At 43.6% G+C, this 24,844-nt stretch overlaps 1 protein-coding gene across 2 annotated transcripts in view; it reads left to right on the forward strand.

Moving 5' to 3' along the window:
* The first annotated feature begins 7,923 nt into the window (after positions 1-7,923).
* The window catches only part of RAB11FIP4 (RAB11 family interacting protein 4), a 130,405-nt gene continuing 113,484 nt past the window's right edge, over positions 7,924-24,844 (forward strand). Inside the window, exon 1 of one of the 2 annotated variants that reach the window (XM_055726498.1) lies at positions 7,924-8,248. In XM_055726498.1, coding sequence (XP_055582473.1) covers positions 8,105-8,248 — 144 coding nt within the window. In that variant the 5' untranslated portion in view covers positions 7,924-8,104. The remainder of the gene's footprint in view (positions 8,249-24,844) is intronic. The other variant, XM_055726504.1, reaches the window with a different exon arrangement.

Raw genomic sequence — 24,844 nt, forward strand, 5'->3', positions numbered from 1 at the left:
AGATGGACCTTTGGTCTGGCCTTTACAGCTGTTCCTATGCAGTAGAGGTTGAGACTGTTGTGGACAGATGAACGCAGGGGCCAAGAGACCTGCTCCGTTTGCCACCATAGGGTATCTGTGCAGGCACATATTTGTGTCTAATGGAACTAACCTGGCATAGAATATATTTGCCGCAGGAAAAGTGCATAACACAAGCTATTTCTAAAGCGAATTTGGCACATAACGCTCATCAATTTTATGTTTTTGAAGTTTGAGGCTTAATGGTGGGCATGTAGCTGTGTGTTTATCTTTTTTCAGAAGATGAACATTTTTAAATGTTATAACATCTGCTTATCTGAGGATTCAAAGCCACAACACATCTGTGTACTGAGGTGGGATGGAGATCTTGGAGCACTTCCTCATTGTCATGTTATGTCTGTTATCCTGTAAACGTTCTGCTGTATGGCAGCACAATTTGTGTGTGTCACTTCTGAACTCTGGGGTATATTTGTGTTTTTCCAGAAGGGATTCAGGAAGGGAGTAGTAATTTATCTGACCTACAGACAGTGATGAAGGAATAGTAAGAATTTAGAGCACAGTTCACCCTCACAAGGTTTCTCTGAAAACTGGTTTTGGCATTTGCTCTGTAATAGATGTGGTAGTTATGGAATAGCTTTAGCTCTTGTGGAGGAACAAATGTACCATTTTGTCACTGTTTCAGGGGGATATTTTTTTTCTTTCTCCCAGCTGTGGCTGGTGATTGAAGTAATAGGGAACTATGCTTGATGTTTATCTGTGGGAGTAGAGGTGTGTTAGCATGAATGGCCTAATGCAGTGGTTTCCAACCGATCTCAGTTTACAAACCCCTCACCTAAAATATTTCCAAGGAAAGCAAAGCATCCTTACAATTTTCATATACTGACCATTACTCTTCCCTTGTATCTGATAAGTGATATAATTCAGCAGCTAGCATTAGCAAAGTATTTGCAGAATCAATGCACTAACCATACCAATGGTCTAAAACAGATGGGAATACTGGCAGGCCAAGTCCCATAGGGGACTTCAGAATTTCCAGCCTTGGTCTGAAATAGCCCTAAAAAGTTAGTCTTCAGGACATAGTCTAAAGCATACTTTGCCTTTTTCTTTTCTTCTCTCCGCCCCTCCCAGCCCCTTCTCCCAGTAACCTACTAGATGTTGGGGGGCGGGGGCGGGGAAGGCACTAAAGGGGCATGGCATTGTGCTAATTTATCATAGCTAGCTGTCGGTGTTGGGTGCTCCCACAAACTGGAAAGCAAGAGATGGACTACAAAAAGATTTGCCCTATGACAGGGACCTCTGGAACAGTCAGCCAGCCAATAATCCCTCCATGCCCACTGTTCCAGGGACTGGGCAAGCACTGCAGACAATCTGCCTTGAGATTAGTGTATCAGGTCTCAGCTCGGAAAGGGGGCTTTCCACTTCAGTACTTTTGTGGTCCAGAGCTTTGGTTTTCTGTTTATTCTGTGCTACAATACTGCAGGGAGGAGGCTGGGGCATCTCAGAAAACCAAAAACATCCAAATAATTCCCACTTCCAGCAAATGTCTCTGTGGCTCTGCTGTTCGGTATTTCCATCTAATACCTTGCACAAATCCGAACCCAAAGTACCCTGTGGTGAGGCAGGGGTTTAGGATGTAGAACTTGCTCATCCAAAACATTCACTTGGATGTCATGTTGGCAAAAGCAGCTGCAAACTCAGAGGGGACTTGCACAAATAAGGCCAGAGTGACTGTATGGCAGGGAGGCAAAAATCATACTTTTATTGAAGCTGATTCAAATCCAGGAGTTCATTTCTGTTCTCCCCTAATTTTTATCCTCCATTTAATTACCAAAATTTATAGGTAGATACTGTGATGAATAGGGTTGTATCAATTTTAAAATGCTGTGAATTGTCTAAGCGTGAGACAGCTGGAATAATTCCATCTGCAAGCTGTAATCAGTAATTTGATAATGCCTACCACAATCATTTTTGAAGGTAATTAAAGGCTGCTAGGACCAGCCTGGTTAAGCTGCTTTTCTAATTGCTTCTCTGTTCCTAAAAATGTCCTCTTCAGCACTGTTTGTTACAAGCAAGCTGGTTGCAGTGTGTCTTCGAAACAGCGAGACTGTGCTTATCACCTTTAGCCCCACAGCCAGGTTGGTCCATTGATGGTCACAGCAGTAATGATGCTGCACCTACATTCTCTTGCATAAGTATTTTTGTTCTGCCCTTTACCTCCCATTAGTCAGCCAACTTAGACTCGTCTCACACAATCTGTTTCAAGACACAACAAGTAATCACTGTTTGGCTTTAGCATCAGTATGGTGTATTATGTTCTAATTTTATTGTTTTGTCCCAGATCTTGCTAAATACAGCAATATCTGGGAATTACATTCCTGTAGTCAGCTGTAATAAAATTGCAGATGGAAGATATTTATTCAGATGTACAGTCCATCTTGGATAGGACAAAATAAGTAAAATTTTAGAAACTTTATTTGAAGCAGTAAGGGATAACTTACTGAACAGTTCATATACTGTGTTATGGGTGAGTTAACTTAAAGAGAATACACTGGCTGGTGCATCCTTAGTCTTTAACAGCTGCTAGATTATTTTATTTTATTTTTTAATAAATTGACGGAGGAAAGGAAAAAAAGTTTCCCTTCAAGAATCTGGGGCTTAGGTCTGTTAATGTTGTTTGCTTGTTAGAGCCAGAGAGGGATGTTTGTGTGTCTCTTGACAGCTCTTTTGGGGGTATAAGTTGAAAATAACGACTGTAACTACTACACTAGGTGTCCTATTTACATGATTGTCTTGGAGTCTTAAACATTTCATTGTACTGAGAATCTCTTGTGAAGGAGTGAAGATCTCTTCCTGAAGCACTAAGGGACAGAAATGACCTGGTAGCCTGGCAGCTGCTGGATGCTTTCTAGCATCATTAATGCTTTCAGGAGGTTGCCAGTGCCATTGCACATTGTAATCTGAGGCAAATGTAAGTCTACCCAACTACTTAGAGCTCATCAGAGGAAAGTTGACAGGTACTGTCTTTCCCTAGGAGAAGGCAGCAGGGAGGCTTCTGGAACGTACCAAAAAGAGGTTTGGTCCCAGGGCATTTGGAGGACTGTGGGACTTCTTGGAACTGGAAGAAAACTTGCTTTATCTCATACTACTCATTCACCTTGCTTTACGTAATATTTTTCTTACCAGCCACAGTAGCCTCATCTTGCTGCCCCACGCAAGGTGGCCGTTCTCTTGGCTGAGGACAAACGTGCAGTGAAATAGCTGGCCACTGGGTGGCGTAAGGAGACCGTGGGGACACGCTGGCGTCTGCAGCCGCGCTCCTGGTGCTGGCCCTGGAAACCCGGCCACCACTTGGGAACACGAGTTTGATCCTATGAATTCACAGTGGAAATGGTTTATGTGAACCAGTAAAGAGGATTACTTAATTTTAGCAATAACTTCATAACAACAGGTATTTTGGTCTTTGGGAGCACAATCCAAGTTACAACAAGGCAGCTAAATTAGCCTGCTTTAAGCAGAACGTACCATTTGATATTGTGGTTTGTACTTACGCAGGCACTTTTGCAAGTGGTATATTCCCTGCCTATCCCTAGAACTTTCTGATCAACGTCTCTGAGGGTAGTAGCATGTTGTAAGAAGAAACAAGGCAGTGGTGTGTTTGCTGAGGTAACTGCAGTTAGCTGTCCAGCTAGGCTCATCTAGCAGTTATGCACGTACTTAATTCATAATCTGGTAAGGGTGCTGGTAAAATCAAGCACGAATTTTCATACTATGTAAAATTAAACCACTAAAACTTTTACAAGGTGAGGTCCATTAGCAACTAGAACATTTGAAAGGAAGATTCTTGCTTGTTGAAACGTTTCCTCAAAATTTGTAAGGTTTCTTGTGTTCATATCACAGAAAAAAGATTAAAGAAAATGGCAGTAAAAGAATCAAGTATCTTGCTTTTGTGCCATATTTAATTAAGCTAGCCTGAGAAAACTACATTACCTCAAGTAATGTTTTTTAAGTTTTCAGGCAGGGCTAGTTCTTGCTGCCTGTTACTTGTTCTTTATAACACTTAACAGATATGCTTTTTCAGTTGGATATTCTCTTTTATGCTGCTAATCGGAGCTACAGAATTCAATGGGAAACAGGATTTGATTCAAAACACAGGAAGAGTATTGCAAGCCAGACATTCAATGAGGGTATCCTGGTTTAATCCCAGCTGGTAGCTAAGTATCATGCAGCCACTCGTGCACCCTCCAGTCCCTATTGGGATGGGGAGGAGATTTGGAAAAAGGTAGTAAAACTTGAGGGTTGAGATAAGAACAACTTAGTAATTGAAATAAAGTAAAATATAATAATAATAACAATTATAATGAAAAGGAGAAAGAGAGGGAAATTGAACCCAAAGAAAAAAAAAAAAAAAGTGATGCATGATACAATTGCTCATCACCTGCTGAACAATGCCCAGGCAGTTGTTGCGCAGTGATCAGTGGCCCCTGGCCAACTCCCCCCAGTTTATATACTGAGCATGACTTTCTATGGTATGGAATATCCTGGCCAGTTCAGGTCAGCTGTCCTGGCTTTGCTTCTCCCTGCTTCTTGTGCACCTCCTCATTGGCAGAGCATGGCAAAGTGAAAAGTCCTTGCCTTGGCGTAAGCACTATTTGGCAACAACTAAAACATCTGTGTGTTACAGTTACGCTCATACTAAATCCAAAACATAGTATTGTACCTGTACCAGCTACTAAGAAGAAAATTAACTATCCCAGCCAAAACCAGGACAGAGGGTTACATTGTGTATACTATAAAGAGAAATTGTGCTATGAAGCTGTTCTGAGAAGCTGGGTCTCGATATTGCTCCAATATGCTGGAACACAACCAGAATTGTAGATGAGGTCATCAGCCTTGGGGAATGCACTCCTTAAATGCTGTTTCTGGCACTGGATTAGAATTTGCTATGTAAGTGGAAGTGACACTGATGGAAAAGCAGCTGATTTTAAAGAAGTCCTGCAAATGACAGCCATGGCCTGTGATAGTCAATGAAATGTTTCCTCTTGAACGATTTATTTTTAACAGGCAAATATGGTAGCACCACCACTAGTCATATTTCAAGTCCAGAAAACTAGATTTGCAGAATGTAAAATATTTTTTCCACATAGTGCATGTGTCAAATGAAGAAGTTGCCAAAGATCTCCGATTAAACAAGTATTTTGATATAATACCAGTAAGGAAAAATAGCCCACTGTTATTAGCAGACACGTTCTACATAGACCTGGAGAAGCAGAGATCAGCAAGGAGTAATGCCAGCTACATCCACTGGCAATAAAAATTGACCTCCTTGATTCGACTTTACAAACTGTACCTTGCCAGTGCAGTTGCCCAGCAAGTGTGTGGCACGTTTGCACATGGTGCACAGCTCAGTGTCCTGACTTCAGCACACTCAGGGCACCGCTAGTTTTCAGACCCTGGACCTTTACTGACAGCATCTCAGATCCCAATTCTCCTGTGTTCAGTGCTGTCAAATCATCTCCCAGCTGTCAGATTTTTGCTCAAAATATTCAGCTGTCTACAATGACAGCTTCTATAGCCTCTTCAGCTCTCCTGTCGGCTTGATTCCAGAGCTTTCTGGCACTCAGGCTGTCTGTGGCAGTCCTCAGGCTTAAGTACTAACTTCCCCAAACTGTAGTGTCTATACTTGGAGCTTTTTTTCTCTTCTCCCGCAACCCCCACCCTTACAGATTAATGCAAGAATTACACAGATTTTAATGCAGACAGGTTTTGTTTAAATCTATGTTGCCACTTACTTGTGTATCTAAATGATGCTCCTTCTTCCTCCACTAGAAGATGAAGTAGAACCAGTGGAAATTAACTGGAATCCACAAGACAGAGCATTATCCCTCTGCAGTGTGGAAATTCTTCCTCTGGTCATGGCAAATGTGAATAAGTATTCCTTTTTTTTTTTTCCTCTCCCCATAATACTTGGTGTGACTCCACTTCTCTGTCTGAGACTACCACTGCCCACCTGCACACAGAGAGGTGAGCTGGAGGCTGTGAGGAGGCACTGAGGCAATTTCAGCAATCAAGGTGGAACAGTGACACAGATGTGCTCTGAAGCTTTGAAGAGGCTGAACTCCACTTTAGAGCAGTTAGACTAACAGCAGCTGATTCCACACGTGTGCTTTCCACAACTTTGAGGGGTATCAGCTCACAGATTTTTGAATACTTTGAGTAGGTGCCCCTGATTGGTGTGCTAAGCTCGGTCCCCACGTAACATGAAGATGAGTTGACGGGTCCTGAGATAAAAGCTAAATGTCCCCATGTCCTAAGTATCCTGCTCTAACTAGGTAACTTCAGAGAAGTTTGCTGATCAAATATTTTGCTACCCTTTTCTCTTTCAGATTTCCTCACATTTCTTCATAAATTCTTTGCTTCCCAAGGCTCGTATGTGATCTCCACACTTTGGTGTTTTTCCAGTCTGGAAAGGCCCTTTTGTACATCAGTGAGGCAAAAGGAGAACTCCTCCATATTTGTTGTAAAACTAAAGGAAGTTCAAGGTGGCAGAAGCTCTGGGACCAGCTCCTTATCTCTGTGTCGGAGGGCTGATATGTGGGGAGCTGTATTGCTAGTGCAGTGTGTGCTGTCACTCTGTTGTTGATTGACAGCTGACTTACAACCTACAGGGCTGTCAAGTCAGCTTCTTCCCAAACCCTGAATTTGCACATAAGAGACATGTGCTCAGAGAAACAAAACTTCCTGAGGAGAGCACCCCTATCGGTTCCGAGAAAAGAGATTAATTTGCCAAGCTTGCTGTAATCATGGGATTTTCAGGTTGCTAAGGGCCATGTGGACCTCTCTTACTGCAAGAAGCAAATGAATGGATACTGTCTCAGTTCAAAACCTGCTGCACTTTCATGGTCATTTAAGATGGACAGCTATATCAATCACCTGCAGAACACCACTCAGTGATGGATGGTCACCTGTGCTCAGCAGCCACAGTGGGCACGTGCTGGCAGAGGCAGTAAGTACCTGAGCCTGACTTGGCCAGTGCTCCTTCCTCCCCAGGGCGGTGTCCCAGCATTCCTGATCTGAGGCACAATGCAGGAACGAGAACCATTCCTGGTCTTCCCTCTGGCAGCTCCTGGCTATGGGCTTAAAAAGCAGTCCAAAAGACTGGAAAAGGGGGACAGAGCAGAGATCAAATTAAAACCCAGCTATGGAGCACAGCAGTTGCAGAAGGCTTTAATGCGGAATCCTGCACAGGCAGGGACATCCCTTGGTTATCAGCCGTGTCTCATTAAAGCCCGGGTGAACAGTGCCTGTTCTGAGCCAGCTCCAGCCACAGGGGTGCCTCTGCCTGGTCACTTGAGCTCAGTGAAGCAGGTGAAGCTCTGCTTGTCCTCCTTTTCCTTAATTGCCCCTTAACTCTTCACGCTCTGTTTTTCTCCCGCTAGCCTGGACCTTTTCACACCAGGATCAATGGCTTTTTCAGGGAAATTTATAATGTGACTGGTGTTTTATTTGAGGTGGTGGGGAGGAGGGCTGAGGAGCGGGGCAGCGAAGGGACCGCGAATGGCTCTGTCACAGCCAGGGAAGGAACCCAGGGGTGCCAGGCCCGCTGTCCCTGGTGTCTTCATCCTGCCTCCCTCGCTGCCCCTCCCCCATTCCCTCCCTGGGGCGATTCTGCATCCCAGGGGAACTCCGCACCGGTGCTGCCCCCAAACCGTCGCTCCTCGCCCCCCTGCAGGGTGGTCGCTCTCGCACCTCGCCCCGCCGGGCTGCGCGGCCGCTTCCCGCCGCCTCCCGCCCGGCCACGGCGGCGCCTCTCCCCTCGCGGCGGCGCCCCCTGGCGGCGGCCCCGCCCCTGCCGAGCGCGGATCCCACCACCCCTCCCTCTCCCTCCCCATCCTCCAGCTCTGCCCTATTGTTCTCCCTTCCCTCGCTCCCTCCCTCCGCCCGCGGCTCGCGTCCTCCCTCCGCTCTCCTCCATCCCTCCCTCCTTCTCGCCGTCCCTCCCGCTCCCCAGAGCTGATGTCACGCACCCGCTGAAGGCGCGGGTGATCATGGCTGCTGCGGCCGCGGCCGTGCCGCCGGCCTCCAGCTAATGCCCGCGATGGAGCCGGCGAGCCTGCTGCGATTCCTGCGGAAGCTCAAGGAGGTTTTCGACGTGTGCGACGAGGATGCGGACGGCTTCATCCGGGTGGAGCACTTCGTCGCCCTGGGGCTGCAGTTCGGCCAAGGGGATGAGGTGAGTGGCCCCCCGGTCCCGCCCCTGCAGCCGCGCAACTTTCACCTGCTGCGCCCGCCCCGCGGGCCGCGGCCCCGGCTCTGCCTGGCCAGGCCCCGCCGGGACCACCCGGGGCGCCCCGTCACCCACCTTCCCTCATGGCGGCCCGGATTCCCCCCGTCCCTTTGGGACCCACCCGCCTCCGCCCCTCAGAGCGGCCCAGACCCTCTCCTGGCAGGGCGGCTTGGACTCCCCCGGCCCCTCAGGGGGTCCCAGAGCTGTCCCCATGGCGGCCTGGAGCCGCTTTCCCTCAGGGCCACCCAGCCGTCCTCCCCCATTCCCGCAGTCCTCCCTGAAGACGGCCCAGAGCCCTCCTTCCCTCAGGGGGGCCCGGAGCCTCCCCCGTCCCTCAGGGCGGCCCAGATCCCCCGGGCTGACCTGGCTCCCGGTCCCCTGGGGTGGAGGGGCCGATCCTGCTCCCCCGGGCCGTCCAGGTGCCAGGGGTGCTCGGGGTCTCAGTGCCTTTCGGGGAGGTGTATTTATTCTGGTGACAGCATGGGCAGCATGGGTTTTCTCCGCCCTGGCTGGACTGTGTCCTTACTGGAGTCCCAGGCTTGGTGGGGTACTGGGAGCAAAGCCCCGGGCTGAGGGAGCCGCAGCGGGGGCTGCCCGGCCTGCCCGCCAGCTGGTGGAGTACGGCAGTGAGGGAAGCACCAGCCCAGGTGAACCCTGAAACCTCCAGGTGATGGGCTGGAAGCGAGGACTCCATCCAGCCCTTCAGTGACACAGCGTAAATCTGGAGTCGCGCCACTGGTCTCAGTGGAGCCGTTGCGTCAGTGGGACCACTGTAGAGCCGTGACATCAGTGTAAATGAGAGCAGGATTCAGGCCAGTGTCTATGAGGGTAGTAACATGCATTGGGTTTGAAACAGTTCCCTTAAGTGATTCAATTGGAGGCTGCAGCTCCAAGAAGATTAACCAGCAAGAAATGCTTGCTTTTCCTAGGAGAACTCCCAGGATATTGCACTTAACTGTTCAATGCTTCACAATATGTCCCAGCAGTTTTGGGTGCTGGGCAGGTGGAGGGGCATTGGGACTAAGACAGGATTCAGAAAACCCGTGTCAGCTGACCTTTTAAAGTACAATAAAACAAATTAATGTGAGGAGCTGATAAAGTGGTAGTTTATAAAGGGTTGCCAGAAAGGCAGCAAAACCAGAGTGAATTCACAGTAATTGTTGGAGCAGATTACTTATTTTTGACCTACTGCTGGTAATGAAACACAGCTTGTGAATGAAAGCAGAAGACCAGGAGACAGAAGGCTTATTGCTTGCAGATAGGCACAGGTCTGTTAAACATTTTCTTAATGAGATGATGGAGTTACTTTTTTTAACAAGAAAAATGAGGAGGAGAAATGAGTAACAGTAGATAGCTTTATTGACTTCTGATTTTATTTGTCTCCTGGTAAGTTTTGTAATTCTATATAAACTAACAGAAGTATTTTTAAATCCTTACTGCCAGATACACTGCATCAGAATTGCTTTTTGCACTGCTGCATTTATTCGGAGGCAGATCAGTGGCTTTCTCTTGCAGCACTGAGGAAGACTGGTGCAGTTCTACTGCCTGTTTTGCAGCAGGATGGCATTGATGAGTGTAACAGTCCTCCTTCTGTCTTAGAAATCTCTAAGGTTGGGAGAGAGGAGCAGGTTGATGCAAAGGAGGGTTCAGGTGGTGATCTCATAAGCTTAGAGTGAATTGGAGCGTATTAGTTGGAAAATAATGCGATGGAAAGAAAGAGAAAACTGGAAATCTCAACAATGATGGCAGTAGAAAAAGTACCACTCCTCGGTGGTAGTAGCCAGGTTTCAGGATGTGATGGCTTACTGGGCAGGCACAGGAGAGATTACCAGTGATGAGAAATGCATCCTTTGTGTTTTGCTCAGTTGTAACTGGTAGTGTTCAATAAGATGTTTTCAAAACTGTGACAAAGAAGTCTTATCTATATATCTATCAGGGTTATAATAAACTTGTTCTGGTTTGCTTCCCTGTGTGTATTGTAGTCATTGGCTAGCAGTTCCTTGACTTCAAAGGAGCATATGTCAACTCATTAAATGGGATTTGTAAATCACCAAAAGAGGCTTGCTAGGGAAATACAGAATCAGTTTTCCAAGTGCAGATTTACTGTAGAACAACCACTGTAGGTGAGCTAGTTTGGTTTTAAGTCATGTTAAAAATGAACTTTATGTGTGATGAATCAGTTGATGTTTGGAGACGGTGAGAATCTATTCTCCCACATAGCATGGTGCTTTCAACCTTGCATCTGCAGGAACCTAATAAGCTCTGTGCAGGAACGCATCTCATGAAATTAAAGTGAGGAGACACTACTAGAGAGGAGTTCCCTTTAGCACACTAGAACATACTTACTGTCATTGAAAATTAAGTATAATTTGAACATGCTATACTTCTTGATACTTATCCACCTCAGCTCCCTTTACATTCAAAAGAAATCTTTCCACTGGCATTGGTGAAAGATTGCTTTGCCCTCCTGTGTAAGTTATATGCTCCCTCTGTTTATGTAATTCATCTGGCCACAGGAAGGATCCTATTTTGTAGCATTGTGGCCTGAATAATTCTGACTCTTACCAACAGTAGCCCTGGGTCACGTTTATGAAATGATAATACCTGATACATGCAGCTTTCCACCTCTTCTGTACCTCCTTGGGGCCACTGCCATCCAGAGTTTGGAGTCTGTAAATTCTTGTGTCTGGCATTTAGCTTTTTCTAGTTTTTCTGTGCATTTCCTTTTTCTTTCTTCTTTGTGTGTTGTGTGTGTAGTCACCATGCTGAAATTTATCATTCCTGAAGGATAACAACTGTCTGAAAACTGCCCCAAGGCAAAATGTTGCAGCAAGGCAGCAGCTTTCTGTTCAAACAAAGCAGTCCTTACCTGCACAGTGAAATAAACTTTAACATTTCGGATAAAATTTTTCACTGTTTTACTTTTAGTGGACTTTTGAGGCCTCTGCTTTTAGTAGCTTGATGCTATTCTTCTTTAAGACTGCACCATCCCTACTGTAACTCATTCCGTTCTGCCTTTCCCATGCACACTGAAATCCTCTTCTTGCCATGTGGTCATGGAGAGTCCACTGCAGCAGAACACCGAGTGCCTGAGCGCAGCTGTTTAGGTAAGGTGTTTTGGCTGCAGAAGCACTTCTAGCAAGTTTGCTTGCGAACCTTTGCTTTGCCCTACCAGGCATGTGGTTCCACTAGAGGAAGAAATGACTTGGCCATGTTATTTTGGCAAGCCAGGAGCAGAATCATGTCTCTCAATTCCTGCTGTGTTGCCTGAATTAATAGCAGACCAGGCTAGCTGTTGAGCACTGCTTGCCTGTGCTTTTAAGCACTTTGGCATTTTGGCCTCTGTTTATCCCATCTTGATTGAGGGCATTTAACAGAGTTGTCTAAACTAATCTTCCTCCATGGTCATTGATGAGCAATTGAACGCTTGGAGGGTGTAGCAGGACCCAGGGATGAAATAAAGCCTTAGATGTGCTTCTTTGTCTCCACTGACAACAGAAACGCCTAGCTGAGACTTTTGGTTCAGTGCTTAAAAACAGCAGGCTTGGGCCTTGCTTTCCTGTTGAATGGTCTGTTTGTCGTTTGTGGAGAAATCTGAAGAAAGATGTGAAGAGCTGTTGCCAAAGCGACTTGACTGGATGGCATGTACTCACTAGCTGAAGAAACACTTCACATAACATTGAAAAATGCCAAGAGTCACTCACCATCTGGTTCCCTTTCACTGGGAAGATAGTTGCGCTAACAGCCAAGTGTCTAGGAGCATTGTGAGTGACATGTTCAGCAAGCCCCAGTTCTGGCACCAGATTGTGCGAATGTGTATTTCAGGATAGTGCCAGTTGATGTTTCATTATGCCAGATTCTATTTAAACTCTACATTCAGTTTTCAGCAACAAGTGAAACATGCTGAACATGTTGATGACTCCTTTTTGAGGTATGTAATCACCTCTTGGGGGTGTGCAAACTATACAGGTGCATAGACAGTAGTCTTTGTCGCAGTGAGATTAACTTGAAGCAGTGTCCCACCTGAGAGGAAACTTGAGCAGCTAATAAAATTGGTAGGCCAATATCAGCTATCCTTGTGAGTGGACAGTAATTCACTTGAAGTCCATCGATGGTTTACTAGTGGTAGAACAGAAGTAGCTGAAAACAAGTTCACATATTTCACGTGAACAAATGAAACTTTCTGGCCAAAAGAAACGACTGAAATAGGGAGATGTTTGTTGCTAATTTTAGTCGCTTCCATTCATCCCCATTCTGGGCAGAAATTAAAGACGACAGCCTCAAGTAGGTATCTAGTAGCCTAGGTAGTAGATTGTGGCTGCTGGCTGAGTTTAATGACGCTCCTGATGGTCCATTTTGGCCTGTTCTCAGATGTCTCCCAGGGACACCTGATGGAGTCACGCTCTAAACACAGCCCTTCTACTGTAGCGACCCCATACTAGCTTGTCCTGTAAACAGCAGGAGTGTAATTTCACTGCATGACAACATGGAGTCTATCTGAATGGTCTGGGTGAATTTCAGGCTCCTAATTGTAGTGTTGCAGTTCAGAGTTGCACCCAGAAATTAATGGAATCACTGCAAATTTACATCAATGTGCATGATGACAGAGGCTAATTCATACTTTCTTGATAATGTGCAGTGTGCTCTGGACTTATTACCAGCCACGAGAAAAGGAGAATTTGGCACTGAGACATTTAAATGAAAATATTAGGGTGTTACCAAGTGATAACTGCCATTCTCATAATGGAGGCAGAAGAAAGTTACGACTTCTTTCTTCTTTGCTTTTCCTGGAAATAATTACTGAAAGAAAAAATAAAATATTTGCCTAGATGTAGTGAGGATGCAATGAGCACTCCAGTGTGATGGTGTTCTCTAGGTAGCAGCAAGGCTGCCACACGTTTAGGCTCCTTAAAACTGTGTTTGCTAATGACCCAGATATTTCATATCATTTACAGTGACTTGGAAAAAATGCAGTTCTGAAATGGCATAGTGGGATACTTAGTTCATGGATTAGTCAAGGTACAGTCACTGTAGCCTTCCTAATTCAATACAAACTAGCAGCAAAATGTTTAAAATAACCTTTTGGTATATCCTGAAACTAAGCATGTATTTCTAAACAGCTGACATAAAGCAAGCTTAGTACTTACTGTTAATCAAACATTTTCTGAAACACTGTTATGAAGAGAGAAGCGGTAGGTTTGCTGTGCATTCAGGAGTTTAATACATTATGTAATATGTTTGTATTTCAGAGGTAAGAGCTCTGAGGGGGTTATATGTATAGTTAAGAATTGATTGTGGCTGTGTTTGCCATACAAGTCAGTGATCTGAAATAGTAAATTCTTAATGCCTGACAGAAAGGCAAACAATTTTGATAGCAATTCTTGATATTTAAATGACTGTGGTTTATAACTACTGTGTTTGCATTTACTACAGGTACAGTGATACTGTGTTGTCTTATTAAACACGAAAGTAAAGAAAAAAGTTAGCATATGGATCAAACATAGAAGAGAGTACTGCATCTTTTGTGTACAGTATGGAAGGTACCATATGTAACTGGTGAAGTTAAAAGATTCAGTGGCCTAGCAAGACCAGATATTTATGTAAAGTCTTCTCCCTTTCCCCCTTTTCCATGCCTGATTCAATCCATGCTGTTGTGAAATTTATATTCTTTGTCTGTTGCATGTCTGCTTGTTCTCCAGAAATTTGGTCTTGCAAATCCTAGGGAGGGTTTCAGATTTCCATCACATACCGATTTTATTTCTTTAATATGAGTTAAGCTTTGAGAAGTGACTTGTACAAAATTGCTGCAAACAAGCCATTGCCATATAGTATTTGTGGGGGTGATCCCCAATACAGAATTTTCCTTGGTTTCTAAATTGCATTGTTAACCTACAATTTAGCACAATTGACTCATGCTCAGCAGCAGTGGTTTTATAGCAACAAAGTGGAAAAAATCAATGTTTAGATAAGTAAATGTGATTGTTTTAATTCTCTGTGTAGTTGACAATATAGTTTCCTATTAATTTTATTTGATTTTAATGCTAATATTCACAAACATTTTAAAATCCCGGATTTGATTTTTGAATCAGACAGTCTGCTCAGGAGCTAGAGTTGAAGTTCTAACAGTTCTTAAAATACACAGTATTTCAGGAGACACACGTGATCTCAGACCTAGATACTTGCATAGGCTTCTGAATAAATACCCATCCATGTGGTGAATGTAGTTAACTCAGTGCAGGGTGTGATTGAGTACATGAATGATAAAAGAGAGCGTCAGACACAATCACTAGTACTATAACATATGGTTTTACAACAGCAATGTGAGTGTAAACAAAGCACTGTGTAATTCATCTCGGTTCCTTTTTACTGAAGATGTAACTGAAGGGTCTTGCTTGGAGGGAATGCAAGTGTTTTCACATATTTTGTGCAGTTAAAACCAAAAATAGTAGGGCTCCTCCTTCCTAAGCCTTGTGTCCAGTTCGGTCCTGTGGTATGTTTGGCCCCAGAGTGAGTGACAGGAGTGAACTGTGGGGTCAAAATACTGCAAGGGAGACAGGGTCAATGCACAGGGCAGAGACCTGGAAAAATTACAATATACTCTTTAGATTTTAAAGCTCCTTTGAGAATTTAGTTTGGGTATAGTGTTATGGTTTTAGGTCAAGTGAAAAGCTTAGAAATGCTAGAGACTTTTCTCTGTTAAGTTTTCTAAAATTAGAAGGAAAGGTACTGAATTGTCTGTTATGGAGTGGAGAGGCTGTTGGCTTGGTGGAATGAGAGGTGTCAACCAAACCTACTTGTTCCTCTAGAGTGGTGGCAGTTTTAAATTTTCTACATTTTGATGCACAAGTATGTGTCTTCTCAAGTGTTCCATAACATCACACGTACACTTGCATTGTCAAACTTCTTTTTTTCCACTCTCAGTTCAGGGCTTTCCTTAGAGAACAGAGCCATTCCCTGCTGCCCTGCAGCAGCCTGTGTCACACTGGCCTCCAACAGAGAAGCCGAGTCCTGGTACAGCACTCCAGCAAGCAGTCCTTGGATAGGAAGCTTGCAAGGAGTCATTTTCTATAGCAGATATTCAGCCTGTGGCAGTGTTCCGTGATGTTCCAAACTGGTGCACATTCCTGGTGTACCTGCTGCAAATTTGCTGATAAAGCATGCTTCATATTTTTCCCAGCATGTGGGTCATTCTGGACATCCTCAGTGCCTGGCTTATTGTGAAGGTTTGCAATGGGACAGTGAAGACATTCTGGTGTGGTTCCATCCCTTCTGGATAAACTGACCCTTCCCAATGGGATTCAGATGGATTTTGGAACATGGGATATTCTTTCCCAATGACGCTTCTGTTGTTGTGATAAAAAATCCAAACGAATGTGCAGATACAACAGCTTTGTCCATATGTTTGCAAGTATTAATAGAGTTGAGAAACTGTCCTAAAATATTGGTGATTTCACTGTTTTTGTGGCAAGTTGCTATAAAGGTATTATACCCAATTAAACCATGTGATGTATATGTTAGATACAGTAGCTAATGGCAATACAGAAAGTGAAATGGCACAGAGATGTCAACACAGAGACCATTTGTAATTGTTGGCACTTACCCTTTTGTCCCTGTGCAACAGTATATTCTGTCACCATAAAGTGGTACAGAATCCTCTGGTAATGGTGTGAAAGCCGCCTTTCTTGGTGTTGTTAGCTGCTGGGAACAGTAGAAAGCTGTAGGACTCTCATTAGAAAAATTTTGTTGCAGGAGTCTCTTGTGTGCTGGATTGGTGTGGTGGTGTGTCAAAATACAATAGAGACTGCTGGGAAGAGGGCTAAAGGCAGCCATGGAGGGCTCCTAGGGATGTGGGGTGCTAATGAAAGGAAAAGGGATCTAGTAAGAGAGAGATTCTGCGGTTCTTCCCAAGCATCAGTGAGAGCAGGTTTGGCATTTTGACCCAGGGAATTGGTCATTTCATTGAATTCAGCAGTGTGACCATTGTGTGGCGTAAGCGAATGTGACTGACTAGCATTTGCAGCCAGGTAGTAAGGACTAGCTTTGTTGCTGTTTCTGTTGCTGGTTTATTCTGTGGTTTTGATGTTCATCATACAACAGACAAAGCACTAGCTTGTGGCCAGTGGTACGGAACAGACCCCCTTTGCATCCAGCCTGGAGAAGATGGGAGCCTGTAGTTACCCTGTCTAGGTGTCGTGGCTGCTTTCATTCCCATTTTAAGAACATTGTGCTCTTGAGCGCCCTGGTTGAATTGCTGTGTTGGTTGGCCAGCATGGCAGCTGTTGTGTTCAGCGGTGCATCTGGGCATGTAATGTGGCCATGAGCTAGCCGACAGCCTTGTCAAGCTGGGATGGCCTCGTGTTGGCTGCTGGGCCAGCCTATTTGAACTGGGAGGGTCATGAGAGGAGATGTGTTGGAATGGGAGCAAAGCCATCTTGTATCGCATAAAAGTGTATTTCATGGGAGCGTAATTTTTACACAGTACTATTTCAGGCTTTATGCAGCCTCCGTAACAACTGCTGTATAACCTTGTGCTTTCCTCTGGATCCATGCACCACCGCATCCAGTTGTGCCTGGGCAAAGAGTGCTAATTCGATAGACTGGATCTGTCCACAGGAGAGCTGCGCTCAGTGAGTGGAGGGACAGCCCCGAGCAGCAGCTTTGAGGTAGGACCTTCAACGTCAGAGGCAGATTGCAGTGCTGTACAGAGTGAGGGCATTGATTTGAGGATTTAGTCTGAGGCATGTGTGTAGTAACAACTGGATCCTGAACTTAAAACTATTCTTCAGGTATGCGTGCAGCAACTTTAGGTAAATACAGATGTTGTCATGATGCAGTAAATTGACATTTGTTAGCAGAGCCAGCAGACTGGATAGCTTTGTAGAACAGAAGGGAAAGTGTTTTGCATTTGTTGTTAAAGGGGAATCTCAGGGAAAAACAGTGCCAAAGAACTGCTGCACTGGCCTATTGACTTTTTTGGAGGAACCTAATGCTGCTGGGAGGGCTAAAGATAACACCTTGATGAGAGTGCTCTGAAGCTGTGTGTTTGCTTTGGTCTAACAAGAACTGGAATGTTGAATAATGTTTCTGCTTTTCTGAGTGGGTGTCTTTAGGGGTTTTTTTCCATCAGGTAATTCTTTTTCATGATGAAAAAAACAATGCAGGCAAAGCTGTTCCAAATCAGGAGTATCCTAACTCTGCCACAGGCATACTCTATAGAGGCTGGCAACTCACTTCAAACCTGTGTGTTCCCTCCTGATGTCAGACAGATCTGACAACAGACATATGTGTTGACAACATAAAATTATTATGGTAGGATGTATACAATTAATTATGCATTTATTCAGTGCTGAGGAACTTAAAGTGTTGGCTCATTTGGAGCATGTCAGCATCTCAGCAATACAGAACCATCTAACAGTGTATCAGCTGATGCTGATGTTTTCTTCCTCTCTTCTTTTGGCAAATAACATATAGACCCTGAGTCTGGTTTTTGTGTGAAGAGTGGGGAAAAAAAAATCCTAAAATTTCAGATGTTTAGCAAATTGTTTTTGCCTTAAAAAGGACGGAATGTAATTAACGTCTCCTTTTGGATTTTTTAAAAGTATGATATCTTGTTTGTATCCATTTGAAGTTAGCTTTTTATTGACAAAATTTAAATTGAAATATTTGGCAAACAACAAGTGAAAATGCTCTGAAACATAAGATTTTGCTCAACATAAAGCATTTTTTTTTCTGTTTTCTTCTGAGAAACATGAAAAAATACGTTTTGATTTCAGTTACTTGGAGAGAAAGCTGAAAAATCAATTATTTAGCAAGTTATGTATTGAGTAAGTGCGGAGACTTTGTGGATGTAGGAGGAAGAGAAAATCTACTATTCAGTACATCTCTCCTCTGCCTAATTTGAGTTATGTTCAGCCTGCGGTTATCCAGAGCTGTGGGGAAAATAAAGCAACAGGTAAAGCAAAACCATTGATAATGCCAAGCTATGTAAAAGCCTAGAAGAATGTAAACTCTAGGAAAAGAACATCTGTGCATCTGTGCAGGAAGCAGGATAAAAGTGTGGTACAAGACAGCGTAGGATTTTGGCTCATTAATTGTTTATTTGGCTATTGGTTTTCATAGCTCATGATCACAGTTGCCTGATCATTCCCTGGTCTTGAGCAAATGAAGTCTGACTTAATTTACTGCAGCCAGACATTGGTGAAATTTGTGAATTTTAGCCTCCAGTGTAAAGAGTGAATTGTATGTTTCATTCCTCAGTTTTCTTTGGGATTGTTTGAAAATAAGGAATTGAGGAGTGTTTTGGGATACATCTTCAAAGGAGCTTTGATAATGTCAGTTTTGCTTTCTTACTAAGCAATTACAAGGCATGGAAGTTTCCACAGAGGAAAACTGCATCTTTCCTTCTCACCTGGGAATTGTGTGCCCCTTACCCAATGCAAGCTCTTTTCACAGTTAAACACATTTACTGGAAAGTGCTGTGATATTTGCTCCCAATCAGACAGTCCAATGTGTCTTGTTTAGAGAATGAAACTGGTTTCAACAGTCTGCTGTTGACAATTATCATTTGGGAAAGTCTAAATTTGTAGGTAAATACATCTGTATGCCAGGGTTGCTTTGGTGGTGACAGATTGCTCTCTCTGTTAATAATCTACCACCTCACAACTGTCCTAGTAGTCACCTCGCTGGACGACTCTCCTGGTAATGTGGAGGATTTCTGGATATCTATCAGCCAGATTGGAAGCTTTGGCTCTAATCAAGCTCATGATGTCTTTCCAATGGATGAAAAGATAATTTGCTATGTACAGTGAGTTTGTCATAGGTCAAGTTACTGTCCTGGTGCAAATGCTGGCAGATGCAAATAATTTGTTTCTTGATTTAGGAAGTCACCCAGGTAACCTCAGGAAAAGGTAAAAAATTCACAAACTACTTTCATTTTGCCAGAACTACAAGGCACATATTGCTTTTTCTTTGTACATTGGCCATGTGATTTCTCTTACTGTGTTTTTCTTTTAAACCTGGTATAACTATTGTGAACTACATTTTTTTTTCCCCCAGCAATAGTTTTCTTTCCTCCATGGCATTCTAAATACATTTTCAGAAACTTGACAATCCTGCTGTGTGGAAGCATCCTCTTGGTACTTCTGATTTATTCTTGGTGTGAATGAACCACGCTGCTCCCTGAGCAGGTGCAGCAGCTGGTAGAGGTTGGTGATCTTCTGTATCAGCTGTTCTTTTAGGGTGGGCACTGAATATTCCGCACATTGGCACATGCTGGGCCAAATTACTGCTCTCGGTCTGGTGCCTGGGGCCACAGAACAGGAGGAGGAGGAGGGCACCATGCAGCAGGGATATTTAATGGGTGAGAATCAATGATGCCTCAAGGGAATGCATAATGAACGGACTGTAATCACCACTGTTATTCCACAGCATCACAGCTCTGTCTGGATGCTGTGTTTTGGTGGGGACTATTTGAAGTAATGCATGACGTTCTGGCCCCGCTGTGTTACTCTCCCAGTGTATTCCTTCCTTCTTCCGGGTCAGCTTCAGTTTTGGACTTGTCACTGCTTGTGTTTTTTGGTGGGTGTCTCCTGTTTAACTGGTGGTGTTCAGTTAGCTCTAGCAATGTTACAGCATATCAGCACCTGTTTGGAAGGGAATGGAGCTTTGGAGGAGTTGGTCTAAGTGGTAATAAGCACAAATGATTTACACAACATTTCAGGTGAAAAGCTTGCTTGATTGAGTTGGTGGAATAATGTGGCTATAAATCACCTTTGGGTTTATTGCAGTTGGCTGCTGCAGCAGTTCTTTAGCAATATGTTCTGTTCGATGGCACTTCTCCTAATTCAGTACTTGCCATTGCTTGCATTTTGTAGATGTTGCACTATTCTGTAGCACTAATTCCCTGGATTTACAGTACAGGATGAAGAGAGTAGGAGTGTAGACTCTCCTCTCATAGCAAGAAATTGCTAGTGTCTCTATTTTGTGGAAGAAGTGTGAAGAGACACATTTCAAATACCTTTTTAACAGGAGGAAGAGTTGCCATGGATTTGTGAAACACTGGGTCTGATTTTGCGCCCGCCCACATCGCCCCCCCCCCCCCCCCTTCACTTTGTTCTGTGATGAGATATGAGCATCAGGTTCATCTTCCAGACTCCTGTATGGCACAGAATGGCTGAAGGGACTCTTGGATTCACTGTGGTTGGCTTCATCAGAGATGGTCCTGAGCCAATGACACCAAGCTGAGCATCCTCTGGAGTGCCTGCAGAGGCAAAGGTGCAGAACTGGCCTTTTATTCTGAGGATTTGGTATGAAGAAGTGAGACACCAGAAGAGCGTTCCTGGTGTGCTTTGAAGGTGCCTGTGTGATCTGACCTCATTGAGCTGGTACCTTTCTTTCCCTTCTTACACTGTGTAATTAACTACTTCAAAATTCACAGTGTTTTAGGAGCTTGTGTCATTCACTGACTAGCAAGTATGCCCGTCACAGAAGGCATTTCTCTAATTAACCGAATACCGTTATTTCTCTTTTTTCGATACTTTCTCTCCCATGTTTGCTACTGATAGGAACTTACCCATTTTACAATCAGTGTTAGTCATTATTCCTGCTTAATTTTGGTGAACCTGCTGTCAATAATGCTGATTTGTACCACCAGCAACACAAACCTGTGGTTTCTCAATGATCTGGGCAGAAGGATCCCAGTGGGAAGGGGAAAGAAGGATGTTCTCAAACAGTTAGATTGCAAACAGATGGACAGCAGTGAATGAATACAAAGGAAATACAGGTGAAATGCATGAGGCTGTAAAACAGGGTATCAATGTTTACATTATTTAAGTATGTTTGTGTGTGTATGTCTTAATACCCACATGCAAGAACTAATTTCTAGGAGTAAGCTGCCAGCTTGGAGTGGAAATTGATTTTAAGACACAAAATGTGTGCTCAGTGCACACTGTAATTAGATTGTGATGGCAGTTTCAGCACAGGACTGAACTTTAACCTTTCAAAAACTCATTCGTCCTACAGGAGCTCATGGGGCTATTTATGATATCAGCAATGAACTCAGGGAATGTTATAGGTTATCAGATGGGGAGGAAAGGAGAAGCTATTAAAAGATTACATTTTGATGGCATTTTAAATGTAACCCCCCCAAACTGCCTCTCTAATTCTGCTGAAAGTCAGTGACTCCAAAAAGCTCCAGTCATTTTTGAAAATGTGATTTTTATTTCCCCAAGTAGAGACAGGCTTAGTGAAATTTTAATGTGGCCCTAGGAAAAAGCTTCTAGCACCTGGGAGGTGCTAGACTCAATAACATGTTGTTCTCAACAGAGCAATTTTCCCCACTGTCAAAACTGGCTGTTGTGCTTTCTGTTATTAATGAGGGAGTTACTGTTCTCTTTAGGTGAGGTTTCCATGATATCTGCTGCTTGGCGCTTCTGAGATCTTATTAAAGAGCTGATGTGATTCCCATGAAGATTTTGTGAAGGCTCTGTTAAATGGGTCACCACATGCCAGATAACATAAGCAGCATCTGCACCACTTCTTGGGACCAGCAAGAAAGGCAGGCTTAGTACAGTGCTTTATCTGTGTGTCAGCCACTGCTTGAAAGAAACACCACACACAATTTTAAAATATTCACCTTTGTTCAACTAATATTACCAAAATTAAAAAGACTTTTTTTTTTTTTTTTTAAAATTGGTCTGTGCGGGATTAATAGATTTAGGTCACAGGCTGTAAGTGAATGTGACTCAGCTGTGTGAATAAACCAGTTCACTTTATTGTGGGATGAATTTACACTTTCAAAGCTTTTAATAAGTAATGAATATTCAGGGTCTGCCACATGGTAGGAGATCTAAAACAAAGGCTTAAGATTCCTACAGCCTTGGCTCTCACTTAGCAAGTGTTGATACAAAAAAGAGTGTCTTGGAGTGGTAGATCCTGCTGCTCTGATCCCTGGGTTTTTTTCCCCTCTTTGCTGTTGCTAATAGGAATGCAACAGTGCTATACGCTAACTGGTGGCTCCAGAAGACAGGTTTTATCATGCTGTATTAATGCGCAGAGCATGTTGTCCTCTTAGCAGTATTTGTAGACATCAGATGGAGTTGCACATGTGTCAGGGAAGGGCATTTGAAATCTCTCATGGCTTACAGCCACTGGGAGAATCTGGGAGCAATTACTCGCCCTAGCCCTGCAGGCAGAGAGGCAGCACCAGACTCTGTTTTTCTTTTAGGATGAAATGCTCAGCAATCCTGAAACTCATTTTTCTTAAATCTTGTTCAGCATACCCAGAATTGCAAGCGGCTCCTGAGAAAATCAGTAAACTCAGGATTTTGTCTCCTCTTGGGTATAGTCTTCTGTATATGTGTTGGGTTATGGGCTCTTCAAGGTGAGAGGAATTTTGTTCTTAATTTGTACAGCCTGGGGTGGACTGTACTCTAGAACTTTTGGCACAAACACTAGGCAGATAATAAACAATAAGCCCACATTGTTTCTGGGGAAACTATCTCCCAGCAAATGTGTATTTGCTTTGTTGCAAAAGAGATTATCTTTGATTCTGATTAATTGCAAGGTGGTTCATCAATCCTGAAATCTGCTCAGTAACAAGAAGTATTTAGTGGAACACTTACCAACTAAACTCATGCCAAAGAAGACAGCACCCCTGTGTTCCCATGATCAGATACAAGCTTCAAGGTGGTAAAAACCTGTGTCAGTGAGAGTCATGACATTGATTTGCACAGTAGAGCTCATGCTCGTGCAGGAACCAGTCAAGAAATGCATCAGACTTTCCTGGGCTCTGCTGAGTGACTCAGCATCCTGTAATAATTCCTAATTTGTTGCTGTTTGAAATACTGTTCACAAGAGTGGTGGGGAAGGGAAATAAAGGTGCTGGTTCAAAGTTACCCAGGTTAAGAATAGCCTACAACATGGCTGTGAAGTGTTTTGATATTTTTGCTTGCAATAGAGATTTCTTGCCAAAGCTGTCTGTGGAATTAATTTGAAAATTGAATTCAAGGTAGCTGGATAAAAATAAAAATAAAGATTTGACAGCACTGTGAAAATCTTTAATCAAAAAGGGTCTACGCAGCACCTCAGTAGAGTTCTCCTTGGTACAGCCTTTCACTGCTTTTGCTTGTGCCAAGACTTACAGCTGATGAAGTCAAAGAGGTGACAGGGCTGATATGGAATATGTCTGGATGAAGTGTAACATGCATTAGCCTGCCACAGCAACTTTATTACCAACACCAGGACTGCTGCTGATGGGTAACGCTTCCTAAAGTAGGGAAAAATGAGAAACACATTGTTATGAAAGTTGAGCTGATGATCCATGTGCAACTGGGAGCTTCTGATGTTTCACTGATAGTACAGTGCTGCAGTTCCAAAGTTCATGATGCTGACAAGCTTGGTAAGAAGCTCCATTACTTGTGCTAAAAATCCACCAATACAAAGAAAAAGAAAAAAAAACCCAGCAAAAAAGAAAAAAAAAAGGTGTTAGGTTTCTAAAAGGCAGGGGAAGATCCCTTTAACAACAGCATTGTTGCAGGGAGGTCTATTACAGCCTGCACAACTGCTCCTCCTCCTCTGCATAAATATAGCCAGACACTGATGGGTAGCCTGGTATGTGTGGCAGAATTTATACCATTGATAAAGGCAATGAATGCGAGGAAAAAACATATGCTTTAGTTGTGCCAAGCGCTTGGCTATGTGCTTTGATCCCAGTGATGTTAGCAGGGTCTGGGTATATGAAGACAAAAGCACTGATTATTTCTGTTGAACAGGAATGGAGTTGAGTAAAAGGTTCAAGTTGAATGCATATAGCAGTGATTTGTTGAACTTACACCTTATTTTTTTCCCCTTAAGAAGTCCTGTATAATTGGGGGCATCCATTTTAACAGGATTCTCTGGAAATTAATCTGAAAGCACAAGGGATGTAAACCTGACAGCTTTCTAAGTTTTTGACCATGCTATAGAATTCCACAGCAAAAGTACATTTCATTATCAGATTCTACAAGCAGAGTAGAAATCTATCATTTCCATTAACTGCTACAGGGTTTTTCCAGAAGGGAGGTTAATGTATTGTTTGATTGTGTTTTATCATCTGTAAGGAGAGCTAAGCAGTGGAAGAAGTTGCTGAAAGTAGTTGTAAAATTCTTAAGATATTTAGAGCTAGGCTAGACGCCTGCCAGGAATGCTGAGATATTATTAAATCAGTCTTCCCAAGCCATAGCATAACGTTCCTGATGAGCCATGGGCTACCTCTTTGATAAGGGAATAAGGCTAGGAAACAGAAAATAGAGAACCAGAAACTTGTGTTGATAGACAAAGAGGATTTGAACCTGCAAAATTTTGAACCAAGTGCAAGCTTGGCTATGTGCATGAGTAGCCCTGACTTCAACAGGACTATTTGTGTCCTGTTAGGGACTGGGGAATAGGCACAAACACCCTGTGAGCATGCTGCATTCTTCCTTTGAAGCACATGCTTTGCAGTTGTGCTGAATTGGGGCTAAGCTGCTCAGCGTTCCTGCAAGGTGAGATTCTGAATAGCAGAGC

The sequence above is a fragment of the Falco cherrug genome, chromosome 1, assembly GCF_023634085.1.
Source record: "Falco cherrug isolate bFalChe1 chromosome 1, bFalChe1.pri, whole genome shotgun sequence".
In the NCBI taxonomy this organism is placed as follows: domain Eukaryota; kingdom Metazoa; phylum Chordata; class Aves; order Falconiformes; family Falconidae; genus Falco; species Falco cherrug.